This window comes from Monodelphis domestica, chromosome 1 (assembly GCF_027887165.1).
Source record: "Monodelphis domestica isolate mMonDom1 chromosome 1, mMonDom1.pri, whole genome shotgun sequence".
Classification (NCBI taxonomy): domain Eukaryota; kingdom Metazoa; phylum Chordata; class Mammalia; order Didelphimorphia; family Didelphidae; genus Monodelphis; species Monodelphis domestica.
The window spans coordinates 308,392,049-308,406,457 of NC_077227.1; the positions used below are offsets into that span (position 1 = coordinate 308,392,049).

The window sequence follows — 14,409 nt, forward strand, 5'->3', positions numbered from 1 at the left end:
CATATATTTTGTCTCATATTGAGCTTGAAATCCACCAATGCAACAGTTCTTTTTTCAATCTGTTTTCCTTCCAATTCTTACTTGTAAAGGTAGATTTTTGCACAGCTTTGTTTAACTCCAAGAGACACAAGACAGCTATGAAGATGAAAGAACATACTGTGGTTCAGGTGACATTTTGCTAGAAAGTTGTTTTTTTTTTCAAAAGACAGTATTATTTTCTCATTCAACTAAAAGAAAATTATAAAAGCAAAACATGATGGGAAACTAATGAACAAAGATGATTTAAAGAAAAATGCACACTTATTTTATTATTTTATTTTTGGAGGAATTTAGAAAATGTATGAACAAATATTGATATATCGCATAAAAAAAAGTTAAAGTCTGTACATCATCCAAATCTTAAAAATCCATCTGTGCCAGTGTGACACTAGGAACAATGGACTAACATAGTTTGCTTTCTGAACAAAATAATATTTCTAGCATGACTTCTCTTGATAACTAGCATGACAAACATGAATAGAGTTCTTAAAATGATTTTTTTTTTAAGTCTCAACCCCAAAATGATTGATGCTGGTTGAAAGCAGCACCAATTGTCAAGTGTATAGGATGGGAATATACTGTCAAAAGGAAGCATAAGCCATCACAGACTGAAGAAAATAAGTAAATAAATAATATTAAGAAAAAGAGACCAAAAGGATGGCTCAAGTTTGAAATTATCAGTTTTGTTTGTGTGTTGTTGTACACATAGTAGGTGGTTCTTTTAATGTGCCACCAAGTGAACAATGGGCTAGATGGAATCAGAAACATATTAATCTCTAAGAGATAACTTTTCAGATAAAAATGATACCCTGAAGTAATAACAGTTTGACATCCTCTGACACTTAAAGCTATTTAACATACTGGTAAGAAAACTGAGTTTATGCTATTTACAGTTTATTATTATTTAAACTGTCCTTCACTCCAAGTAAAGAGGATTTCTTGTCTCTTAATTAATAAAAATCTTCTACCAAAGCATTCAACTCCTGAAAATCTCTTTCCATTCAGACATTGTCTTAATTTGAAAGACTTGTACTAAGTACAGATAGGCCCCTGGGTGATCAAAATTTCACAGCCTAAACCAGAAGAACACCATGGAAGCTCCAGATCCAGGAATTTATGTCATCTGAGGGCTAAAAAACAAATACATTTATGACTAACCCAAGAAATAAGCAGTTTATTTCCCCGAAGAGAGGCCAAGCCCAAGATGAATGCTCAGTCATAATTTTGCTCCATAATTTTAAAGAAAAACACACATTCTATTAAGGGCAATCTAGTTCTGGAGATGTTTGTATATATCAAATGTAGAGATATATAAACAAATTATTAAAAGAGTTGGGGAAAATCTTACTCTTTATATAGACTTGGTTATAAAAATCAATTGTGGGGATTAAAAAAATTCAGAGATTAAAGGGAATCTAAAAATCAAATATTAAAAATCATTTCACATGCAGAGAAAAAACTATTATGCTATACATATTTTTAATTTGTACAAGACACAAAATAGTCCAAACTATTGTCCATTTACTATGATAAAAGTTAAAACAAAGATTGAACCCATTTTTTAATGTTTGAGGATAACAACCTCATTTCTAGTTCATGTTCTTTGATGTATGCCAATTAGATTTATGCCAAGAAAGGTAAAAACAAGCCAAGAAAGAGAATGTTACCCTTTGTTTAGGAAATAAATCAACATTTCATTGTAAGTTAGTAATGTGAATTATTCCAAAAACCAAAGTTAAGTGTACTTTACTAATTTCCAATGAAATGTCCAAATTTTTCTTTCCATTTCTATTAACTTGGAGTCTGTCAGGATTAAAGTCTATTATCAATACTTCCATACTTATAAGTATATAAACATTGTTCTAAAGGAAATCATATTCTGCAAATAAGTTTAAGTTTAAGTCTGATAATCCTAGGGTAGAAGACAAAGATTTTTTTTTAAAGCAAATACTGGTTTTTCTGATACCAAAAAAATAAAAATAAAAATAAAAAAAATCAGCAACACAAATGTTAAAAAATCTTAATTTACAATATACTGTAAACTCCAAAGATAACAGAAGTCACAAAGTTTCACACACCAGCAACTGGTAAAGAAGTTTTCTCCAGATGTTTATAAAACTTTATATCTTCCTTTATTTGTTGGTTGATAAGAATTTTGCTGTAATTAAAAGAGTTGTCAAAATCAGAGAGAGCAAAAAACCTTCCCAAATCCCTAAAGAAATACCACCCCCTATTATAAATTCAATAGCAAAACTTCACAATAATAAATGTCTGCTCAATTAGACTAATTAAATTTTTACATCTTTTCTACTTGATATTTCATCTAAATAATTTGACCACGAGTGGAGAAAATATTAACTTTAATGGAAAAAATGCTGGCAATCTTTCAAGAGCCTAATCTTTATGTCACTTAATTATTCATTCATCAGAAAATTCTACATATATAATTAGTAGACATACCAAGATGCTGAAGCACATTTAGGAGAGGATAAGGACAGGACCTAGACCTCTAATTTTTCATTGGAATAGAGAACTTCCAGAAGAATAAATTTCTCTATGTGCTTGTAAGCACATTTTCTGAAATTTATAGTCAAATGAATTGCCTAGAACACTGAAAAATAGAGTGACTTATCGAGGTTTGCACAGCCAGTATACAATAGAGGCAAGACCTGGACCCAAGAACTTTGGTTATTCATTATGCATCTTCATTCACTTAAGAAGAGGAATTTTTTAATGCCAAATGCAGGTGGAAAACTAGCTTAAGATCTTATTTTAAGGTTCTTTCTTCTTGTGGCATTTTATATAATTTCTTTCATTATCTTTGTATAGAAATAGTTCACTAGGCAAATTAATAGCATGTTGGGTTTTGTTTTTTTTGCCTCACATGAATAATGCTTCTTAAGAGATAGTTGAACTGAAAAGCCCAAGAACACATATTTAAAAGAAGGTAAAAGGCAATTTTTCAAAAGGATATTGATTAGACCATTAATTTTCTAGGTTAATGTTCTCAAGTCTTAGCTGGGGATACAATGCCTTCAAAAGCAGTGTCTTTTCTAAACCCAGTTTAATATAAGCCAACCAAAAGATTTTTACTTACTAGTCTGATTAGTTCTTCTTTTATAAGCCTAGTAATTTCTGCTTTTGCCTTCTGCACAGCCAGTTCATTGGCACCTAGGAGAATGAGTGACAAAGTATTATTAGTATCTCATGTGATGTTTACAGACACACATTGCAAGTCAATTTCAGGCATTCCACATAAGCTCTAAGAAATGCTTTCAGTGGCTGCCTAATGGAGGGTCATCCACAAAAGAAAACTTTAAATTACAGGCTTTAAAATATTATTGTTGAGGTCATTATTTTGTGACAAATTAAGAATGTTCAGTATTTTACTAAATTTAAGAATAAAGGATGATTGTGCAGTACAAGAAGACTCTACAGCTAGGGATATTTCTATTATAAGGTAATTTTTGCATATTCTCCACTGTCATTTCATCTAAATGATAAAAATCATACTCAGTGAAACTGACTGGATACAAGTATTAGCAATCTTTCAAAAGCATATAATTTATCTGTATGCCACTCAAGTACTTACTGGTCAATAATTTCTAGATATGTAATTTCCAGATATGCCCAGATTTTGATGTGAAATTTCTCTGTAGTAAAGAAAGCCAGCCCCAACCCCCCAGTGAATAGATCTGAAGTCTGAGAGATCAGAGAGGATCTACAGAAAAAAATGGGTGAGGGTTTGAGAATAACACAAAGATTATGAACCTGGGAGAAGAATCATTACAATTTTGATAGATATAAGGAGTTTTGATGAGGGTAAGACTCCATGAGACAACAAGAAATATTTGAACAAAGCAAGAGATTGAAAGAATATAAGAAAATATAATGTATTTAATTTTTTAAAAACTGACCTGGAAAACATTAAAAGAGAGATAATTTTAAGAATCTCTGGATTCTAGAAAACCATGACCAAACAAAATTCTTGGATATCCTATCACAAGAAATCATAAGAGAAAACTACCTACACCTATTAGATTCAGAGGAAAAGGAAAAGTAGAAATTACATATCAATCACTCCCTGATCACCTAAGAAATCTTAAATTGAAAACACGGAGGAATATCATAGCTAAAATGTAGCATTTCCAGTCAAAGAAAAAATATAATAATTATCCAGAGAAAGTTCAAGTATCTAAAAACTTCCTTCAAGATCACACAAAACTATGGTACAACTACAATAAAGAAAAAAATCCTGAATACCATATTCTAAAAAGCAATAGATAATGCAACCAAAAATAACTGCAAGATCGAGTAAAATCCTATAGGGGAAAAAAATGGACAGAAACTTTGAAATGTAATCACAGGTTTTTGGACAGCCCCATCACTTTCGAGTGTCTTGCCAAAATGATTCATATAAAAGGAAAGAGAAGTATAGAGTTTAGGTTCTCTCTAGGCCCTTTGAAAATATGGTGTGGTTCCTTGGGGAAGGGAACAACTATTTACTAGGTACCTACTATGTTCTAGGATTGAGCCAAACATTTAACAAATATCTCATTTTATCCTTGCAACAACACTGTAGAGTAGATGGTTTTTTATTGCCCTTTTTACAATGGAAAAAACTGAGGCAGCCAGCATGATTTGCCCTGGATTGCACAGTTATTAAGTGTCAGAGGTTGGATATGAAATCATGTCTTCCTAATTTAGATCCAGTGTTTTATCCATTATGCTACCTACTCATCTGGGCCCTGAATCTCCAAGGGCCAAATGCTACAGAAATTAAGGGCATGGTCACAGTACAATTATTAGTATACCATAATTCTACTATGGTAAGCTTTGTTGCAAATCAACAGCTTAAGAGCAAGATTCTAGCCAAGAGAATTAATAATGTGTGTACTGAATTAATACTGTGTACTACACCCTCAAGTTGTTATAGGTTATAGAGGGGTATAAAAGGAAAATAAAGCAAGTCAAACAAAAAGGCATTTGAGTTCGACTGAAGAATTAGCATTCTCCACAAAGGAAAGCATACATCATGAGAATCAATGATTGCTGAACTAGTAGATTTAGTTCTACATAATATTTATCAACTCTTTGGCTCCTAACTTCTTCTGCAGACAAAAGAAATGCCTCAGTCCCAGATAATACAACATATATGACTCAAAAACATTTCAATCTGTTGTGTCCATATTTCAGTTTGACAATCCTGAAATGACACTAGATAATAAGCCACAACTCTCTATGTGTAGCTAACAATAGCCATATTCGGCAAAGATGATCTTTTAGCTTAGCCTACATCACAACAACCTCTTACTCTGGCTATTTATGCAGCAAGAAAGTTGCTGCTTCTATTTTTTTTAAAATGAGGTTTTACATTTCCTTGGTCACATGGTTTGATGGGGATATGATTGGGGATATAGATTCTAAATGATCACTCTATTGCAAATATTAATAATATGGAAGTAGGTTTTGATCAATGATACATGTAAAACCCAGATGAATTGCTTGTTAGCTAGAGGAGGGGGAAGGGAAAGAATACGAATCATGTAACCATGGAAAAATACTCTAATTAAATAAGTCTTTAAAAAATTTTAAATGAGGTTTTAAAAATTAAATATAGATCACAGGGAAATGTTTCTAAAAAGAAAGTCCTACAGCTTTATGCATATATAATTTAAGGTGTAAAAAAGAACTTTTACTTTTTAGAAAAAATTCACACTTCAATTTTCAGTCTCTCCCTTCCACCCCTACCCCATGTAACAAATCATTACTCACAAGACAACTCACACCCCTAAATGTGCTAGGCTCTATAGCCCTGGACAAACTGGTAGCCCCACTGGAACTATCAACCACCTAGCTCCATGGCCTTCTTCTCAAATGGAGACACAAATTTATTTTCAGGGCTGTAATCTGCCAGCACTGGAAATGAAGGTCTTAAAAGCTTAAACAATACTCCTTAGTACTTATGATTGCATTTAAACAAAGGGCTTAAATCATTCAAACATATCTAAGTTTCCTATTTGTGGATGAAGAAGGAAAAAATGGTTTCCTATGGCACAAGGAAAAAAAGAACCCCACAATTCCCTAATTTTCACTCTCTTGACTTTGACCATACTATATTATCTATTTCATTCATATTTAACAATGTTCTAACTCAGGCAGTACATACTTTCAATTGCCAGATAAATTTTTCGTTCTCCTTCCTTGGGTTCTTTGCCAGGTGGAAAATATGTTCCTCTGATTGTAATAGCAGCTTCAGAATATTCACTGATCCTCTGTAGAGCTTCTTTAGAGGTGACTTTCCATCTAGCAGTCTATGAAAGAAAAAGGAAGAAAAGCTATTTTATACTAGGAAAACTATTTAGAACATGAAAAAACATATCAAATAACATAAGAACAATTTGCTCTATTGAAATCACAAATAAAGTTACATTAACAAGCATTAGAGTCTGTGTGTGTGTCTGTGTGTAAAATATTTCCATTATTCTCACTTTCTAACTTTTTGGATCTCATCAAAAAGGGAATTAGCTTTAAAAATATGAAATTTTTATCAAGCAAGGCTATTTTTTTATTTTTGAACAAGTAAGCACCAGGATCACCATAGTGATCCTCCTGAAATATAAAACTAGATGATACAAATTATAGTTACTGATATCAACATTCTTTAACTGACAGTAATTTCAATTGCTAGATTCAATGGATTACTACTGTCAAGACTGAGCAGTGAAAAACTGGTGGAAATGAAAAAATCAGAAGTTTTTTTTTTCTTCTGATTCATGGTTACATGAACTGGACTCAGCAGGACTTGAGTGAAAGAGATTAATACTATTCATTTAAATGGGATAAAAGAAATTGCTTACCTGTGGGAAGTCATTGATCTCTAATTCTTCCTCATATCTCTTAAAAGATTCATTCTGTCCACCATCTTGCCTCTCTTCCTCTTGTTTCTCTATAGGCACATAATTGAGCTTGGCATTGATCTTTTCAGCAAGTTGTTCTGCAATGGTTTTTGCAGATACAGTAGGGGCCAGAATAGTACCCCCTCTTAGAATTGCATTTGTAGCCTGTTGCATTACATCCTGTAATTAAAGAAGGGCTACAATCAAATCACGGACTAATGTGGAAATTGGACCGCGGACTAAACCCATCAGAAATTCTTCTTTGATGACCCACTGAGCTTGTTCAAATCCCTTAAATGTTTCCTCTCCTGTTCAACTAAGTCTTCAACATAACAGCATGCTACAGATTTGACAACTACACAGAAACTCACATTTCATTTTAGTGTACCTCCACTACTTTGGAAAAATTAAAAAAAGAAATAACATTGAGGTTTCTAATAAAAAAGCTACTGACATACAAGTGATACTCACTTCCTTATCTGTCATATTAGATCATTTCCCCTGATCTTTCCTAAATTGTTAACATATGAAGTAGATGCTACTAGTGCCCAGAAGTTCATTTGAGTTAGAATATTTGTACCACCACAACCCCTTGGAAACCCAACCCAACCAACAAGAATTTTACAGTAACTGACTTGACTTACCTAAAGTCTTCAGAATATTGGAGAAACTAATAAACCATTCTTTGGGAATGCTACTAAAGTTCACATACTTGATTAAAAAATTATTAACATAATAAAGACTATTAAACATTATTATAAAGTCACCCATGAAAAACATGCTATATGCACTGTTATTCAGAAACATTATTTCTCTATAACGTTTGCATTAGCAACCCATATATTCTTTACATAAGCCATAATCCATTATAGATGTGATAAGTCAGTCCATCATAGGTACCATGTAAGTAACTACATTGGGGAAAAAGATGTCAAATTCCCTATAAATTAACAGTTATAATTACTAAATATTAGAACATAACTATAAAATTCAGCATTTTTAAATGGTGTAAAAAGTAAGGAGCTGAGGCACTGAACAAACCACTTAATACCTGAGCCTCGGCTCCCAAATTCTTCTGGGCATTGATTCTCAGAGCCAACCTCTTTGCAATTTCCAACTTCTCTGCATTTCCAGCAGTTGGAGCAGGGACACTAGAAGTTCCAGGGGCTGCCATGTCTTTCACTCTCTTCTTTGAATTGAACATGCTTTCAATTTGTTCATCAATCTGGACCAGAAAGAAAGTAAAGTTATGAAATCATCTGGTAATAATTGAGATTTATGTGGAGCTTTAAGGTTTCCAATTATATGTTATTTCACTGGAATCTTAAAACCTCAGTGAAGTACCATTAGTATAATGATTCCCATTTTTTTCAGAATAGGAAATAGAAGCTGAAAAAGGTTAAGTGACTTGCCAAAGCAAGAGCAAACAAATTCCAAGGTTTAATTATTTTTGCTTCCAGTTTTGTTCCTTTATTAATTTCACAATTAATCATTAACTGTACCTGAGACTATCATACTAATATTCTTTCTTCCCAAACCTCTCTTTTTGAATTGTTTTTTATTCAAAATGGAAGGAAATATTAAATTTCAGTTACAGGTTAGTGAAAATAAATATGCAATCTTTTTTTTTCCTTGTAGGGCAAAGGTGACTGTGAGCCCCAAGCTAGGAATTGCTGATTTAACATTATTTTTTCCCCACAAAAAAGATTTGACTTAACTTTATGTTATTTTATGGTGTTTTACCTGTTTGCTATTCAAGCCTAGTAGATTATAAAATATGGGCCTCATCAAAATATTTATATGCTAGACTAGACTACTTGTCCCCACTCAACATATAAAGAATCAGTCCTCTCTGGTAAGTCAGGATAAAGGGCAGGAAATTTGGCATCTTTACATGAACATTCAAAGAGGACCTATTAGTTCAGTATGCTATGAAGGCAGCAGCCAAGTGAAAACAAAGCAGCCTAGTAGTTCAGCTGAAGAACTCAATGACTTGTGGGAAAATCAGGAGCATACATACTTAGGAAAACTAAATACAGGGAAAATGGAAAGAGAAATACAAATGGAAAGTTAAATGCAAGGGTTCCTGATTTTTACTTAAGTTGTTGAATATCTTTTCCCAATAATAATTATAGCTAGGATTCCTATAGCACTTTAAGGTTTGTGAAACCCTTCATGAATATTTTGATCCTCATAATCACCCTGGGAGGTACTGTTATTATCTTCATTTTACAAATGAAGAAACTGAGTCCAGTGACACACCTAGTAAGTCTGAGGCAGGATATGAACCTGGCCCTTCCTGCCTCTGGTTCTAGTGTGCCACCTAGCTTGACAAGAGAATGTTAATGAAATAAAGAGAGAAAAGAGTGAAAATTGGTTTTTAAGTTAATTCAAGGCCATTGCTGAAAGTCTCCATCCCCCAGGTTCCACTGAGTACCCAACATTTCCACTGTATTTTCATCTTTCTGACTATTTGCCAGCATATCTCAAAAAAGGGCATGTATTAATTTAAAGATTATGATGATTTATTTTTATAAGTAACTTCTTTACATTAACACATATATTTAGTCTGGAAAAAAATAACCTTGGGGCATTTCAGTCATTGGAAGATAACTCAAAAATATCTAATCTAAATAAAGACTAAAATCCCCATGGAGGCAGCAATGTGGCTCAGTGGATTGAGAGACAGACCTAAAGACGGGAGATTCTGGGTTTAAATTTGGGCTAGTAATAATATGATTGTAGGCAAGTCACCTAACTCTAATTGCCTAGCCCTTATTGCAATTTTGTCTTAGAGGTGATCCAACACTATTAATTCTAAGACTGAAGTAGGGGTTTAAAAAAAAATAAATTCTCTTTTTTATCTAAAAAACTCACTAGCTATAACAAAGGAAAAATATTTTCTATTAACACCCATATTGAAAAGAAAAACTTGATTCAAGACTTTATAAATGAAGTTAATTTAAAAAACACTTTTATTAAATAAGTCAGTTTTAAATCAATTTAGTTCAGAGGAAAACAGATTTAGAGAGGAAGAAAACTCAAGAATCTAGTTAGTCTAACTGATCCCTTTTGCAGATGACAAAATAGGCCCAAAAAAGTTAAGTAGCCTGCTCAAGGCATAGTAGAATTTATCTTCACCAAAAAAAAAAAGAGAGAGAACAGGTTTTGTTTTTGCCTTTGTTTCCCCATCCTACCTTACTTAATCTGGCCTCAGATATTTCCTAGCTGTGTGACCTTGGACAAATCTAACTGACTAGCTTTTATGGCTCTTTTGCTTTGGAACTGACACTGAGCATTGATTCTAAGATAGAAGGTATGGGTTAAAAAAAAACAAACTCAAAACTTCCTAAACTTACTGTTCTTTTAACTCACTAATTATTTTTCATGAATGTTATTGTAGTTGACACAAGTGTGGTCTCGTGGAACAACCATTATACTTGATAATTAGAAGGCTTTAGGCAAATCACTTTCTGAAACTGTTTTATCATCTGTACAAGGGGATAAAGTGTAGATGGAAGGGTATATGTGTGTAGAGGACATTTATTTTACTGAAAAGCAGGCCCTATTTAACAACTTGTAAATGAGACAGTTTCTGTGGAAGAATATCAACTGAAAGATTTAGTCAGGAAGAGATGAGTTCAAATCTAGTCTGAGACACTGAGTGTGTTCCCAGACAATTCACTTGGACTGTTTGCCTCAGTATCTTCATCTGTAAAATGGGGTCAATAATGGTCCCTACCTCCCTGGTTGTTGTGAAAATGAAATGAGATAATATTTTAAGTGCTTAGGCACATGGTCTGGCACATGATTGGTGCTATATAAATGCTTTTCCCCCTTATTCCCTTCAACTCCTAATTAAGTCTCTTTCTCTTACCCTACTTGTGACATTCCTATCTTCTATTCATGTGTTTTTAAGTAATAGAACATAAAACTGAGTAACCAATAGGAAGTGGGTCCCTAGCTTTAGATATGGAGTTGGAGCTACTACTAGGGACCATATCCTTCCAAGGTATTGTAAGAATCAGACAAATGCTCCTAAGTGAGAAGAACAAAGTGCACAAATACAGTTTTGTAAATTCAACCAAAAATAAAATACAGTGGGGCAGCTGGGTAGCTCAGTGGATTGAGAGCCAGGCCTAGAGATGGGAGGTCCTGGGTTCAAATCTGACCTCAGACACTTCCCAGCTGTGTGACCCTGGGCAAGTCACTTAACCCCCATTGCCTAGCCCTTACCACTCTTCTGCCTTGGAGCCAATACACAGTATTGACTCCAAGATGGAAGGTAAGGGTTAAAAAAATAAAATAAAACAAAATACAACCTTTCATGATAAAATTACTAGATATCATAATATCAAGTATGTGGGATTTGTTGGGACCTGTATTAACTAATCCAAGAGTTACACATGCATTTTAATAAAGGAGTCATTGTTCAATAATAATATAGAAAAAACCATATCCCTGATAAGCACTGGGAAAGATGTCATCAAGTATTGAATAATATGAAGAAACAACATTCTTTAAAGTACCTTTTGATGAAAATTAGATTTAAGATGAAAATACTTACATCGACTGCAGTATCTTCATCATCTGAATCCTGTAAACCAAGTGCTGCTTTTTGTAACTTCTTTCTCTCATTGGCTAAAGCTTGTTCTGTTTCGTCAAATTTGAATCCTTTTCCAGAAAAGCCACTACTTTTTTTAATTATCTTTCCTTCCTATCAGAAAGAAGGGGGAAAAAAGACATACATCATTCTATGACTATTTTTAATGTGTATTAATTGAGCTACTTCCCAATGTGCTATGCTAATGTCATACCTTCACATGTAAAGACAGATTAAAGCCATTTAAAAATCTCAAGAAAAACATTTTAAATCTTCAGATTCATTTTCCTCTAAAATTGATATTATTCCTCTAAGAAAAAAGTCTACAATGATTGGAATGTAGATGGACTTGTAAATATCAAAATGAAAAATATTAAAATAGATAAAAATTTGGGCAAAATTAAAGCAGGAGAGGAAAGGTTTTACTTACAGCTTTCTGCTGATCTTTGAAATCACTCCAAAGTTTTTCCAGATCATGAGGGACTGCAGTCCCTGACAATTCCAGAGCTTTAATTATATCACCTGCATACCTTGCTTGGTCTTCTGTGATAAAAGTATAGGCATACCCCTAGCAGATTAAGAAAAACAGAACATAATGCAAGACAAACCCTATAGGAGAAAATACTAAGGTTACAAATAGAACCATTTTCACAACTACAGTTTCAACTAAAATAGTCAAAATCTTAAAAAAGATTATTTAAGAGAAATTTTAAAAATCTGATGCATTAGAACTTAAAAGTAGCAGCAGACTGTAAACAACAGTTATTTTTTAAAACTATATATATAATGAATTCTTAAGGTCTAAACCCAATATTGAACAAAAGGGAAGTCTTCATGAATTTCTCACTACTGAAGTGATAAAAGATAAACCTCACTAGCAATTTTATTCGAAGCCACATTCAAAGTGCTAAACAATCTTTAGAGAATCAAGGCATTATCTCCTATTAAAAAAGGGATAAAACATGAATGCTGAGCAAGATAATGGCTCAGAATTAAAACTTTAAGTAGTGGTAATGTTGCATTGTAATAATGCTAGAATACTGAACTGAATTTTAAAATATCATTATTTTTAGTAAAATAGTGAACACTGTTTAGAGCATCAGCCAAGCTCAGATTCTATTCAATTCAAATTTAGTGTTTGTACAATAAATTTGTATGGCAGAATAAAGAATAAGAGTATAGTCTTAAACAATTCTAACTAAATCAGTGAAAGCTTTCACACTTTTCTGAATAAACATTCTCAATAATCTCAATTATTACCATCTATGTCCTACATATAGACTTTTTCAAAGGTGATCTGAGCTTCTTTGCTCACCTCTATTTCAATTATATTTTTAAAAGCAAAACAGAATACTTTATAGAAAATGGCAAAATAATGCAACTTCTTTTACTTTGTTGCCTGCTCTTCCAGTTCTGCCTGCTCTGTGGACATAATCCTCATAATGGTTAGGGCAGCTATAATTCACTACGAGGATTAAATGTTTCACATCAAGTCCTCGTGCAGCAACAGAGGTGGCCACCAGAAGTTTACATGTCCCATTCTTAAAGTCGTTAATGATGCTATCTCTGTCATATTGATCAATGCCTGCAAACAAACCACACAGAAATGTGAAATCATATAAGATCAAGTATTGCATTTCATTGGACACTAACAGGATAACAGAGAGTAAAGAATGAGACAAAATCAATTTTACATTGGCCACTCTCCCAACTCGTGAAATAAATGAAGGAAAGAGAAGACTAAAATTAAGTATCAAGTGTCTTTGTCATCTTCAAAAATCAGTCTATTTTTAGCTTCCTTTCTGAAAGGATTATAAAAAAGCCCTTTCTGACAATTTAAAATTATACAAGAAAAATCATTAAATTAAGCTTACCCTTTTGTTAAAAAATTTTAAATGTTATTCTGAACTTGAAAAACACCAAACATACATATGTTCATATAAAATGAATATAAAAAGAATACTACATATGAAACTGCAAATGTCTTTCATTATAAATAAAATTAATTTAAGAGCTAGAAAGTAACTTAAAACTGTTCATTTTACAGTGACTTGCCCAGCACTGCAAAGCTAAGAAATTTCTAAGCCTGGATTCTAACCTAGGTCTACTGCTAACTCTAAGTTACCCATACCTCATACCCATTAGTTCCTGAAATTAACCCTTTGTCAATGTTTCCCTCTGAACCTCTTTTTGACCTTGTTCTGTGCATTTTTAAATGTCTTACAGATTGCCGTTGCGCGTGAACGCCAACACCAGGCCACAACCGCACCTCCTTTAACAACTGGCGTCCCATGCCCCATGTGCCCTAAACTCTGTGCCTCAGTCTTTGGACTTCAAAGCCACATGAGGGTACATCAATAGATGATAATGCACAAAGACAATAGCCATTCTCGGTCACCAAGAGACTACCACTACAGATACTTTCTTCTTTCAGTCTTTCTTTCTGAAAGTTATCACCTCCTATTCTCAATTTATCCCTTCCCTAAAATAAGAAAAATCTCCCTTATAACAAACAAGCTTAGATATATAAAACCCAGCCAGACATCAACAATGTCTAAAAAGTATGTCTACATCTGTAGAACATCACGTCTTTCTCAAGAGGAGGGAAGCATGCTACTCTGGAGTAAATTCTTTCTTTACAAAGTTAAACTCACTGTATAATCTGGGCCCTTGGATCTGCTCATTTCACTCTGTACTAATTTGTACAAGTTTCCCTGAATTTTCCCCTCTAATATCTTCTTACAGTGCAATAATATTCCATTTTGTTGATATAACCCAATTGGGGAGATATGAGAGGTCTGCTACAAAACTGATGGAAGATCCTGTAGGATTAAGAGAAGGGCTAATATTCCAATTTTTAGACAAGAA

At 33.2% G+C, this 14,409-nt stretch overlaps 1 protein-coding gene across 2 annotated transcripts in view; it reads right to left on the minus strand.

Moving 5' to 3' along the window:
* Nucleotides 1-281: 281 nt before the first annotated feature.
* DDX46 (DEAD-box helicase 46) overlaps nucleotides 282-14,409 on the minus strand; it is a 54,343-nt gene continuing 40,215 nt past the window's right edge. The window contains exons 16-24 of one of the 2 annotated variants that reach the window (XM_056811105.1): nucleotides 12,933-13,126; nucleotides 11,972-12,109; nucleotides 11,506-11,655; nucleotides 7,990-8,163; nucleotides 6,900-7,118; nucleotides 6,209-6,353; nucleotides 3,137-3,210; nucleotides 2,118-2,197; nucleotides 282-1,169 (exon numbers count right to left, since the gene is read on the minus strand). In XM_056811105.1, coding sequence (XP_056667083.1) covers nucleotides 2,150-2,197; nucleotides 3,137-3,210; nucleotides 6,209-6,353; nucleotides 6,900-7,118; nucleotides 7,990-8,163; nucleotides 11,506-11,655; nucleotides 11,972-12,109; nucleotides 12,933-13,126 — 1,142 coding nt within the window. In that variant the 3' untranslated portion in view covers nucleotides 282-1,169; nucleotides 2,118-2,149. Of the gene's footprint in view, nucleotides 2,198-3,136; nucleotides 3,211-6,208; nucleotides 6,354-6,899; nucleotides 7,119-7,989; nucleotides 8,164-11,505; nucleotides 11,656-11,971; nucleotides 12,110-12,932; nucleotides 13,127-14,409 lie in introns of both variants that reach the window. The other variant, XM_016427841.2, reaches the window with a different exon arrangement.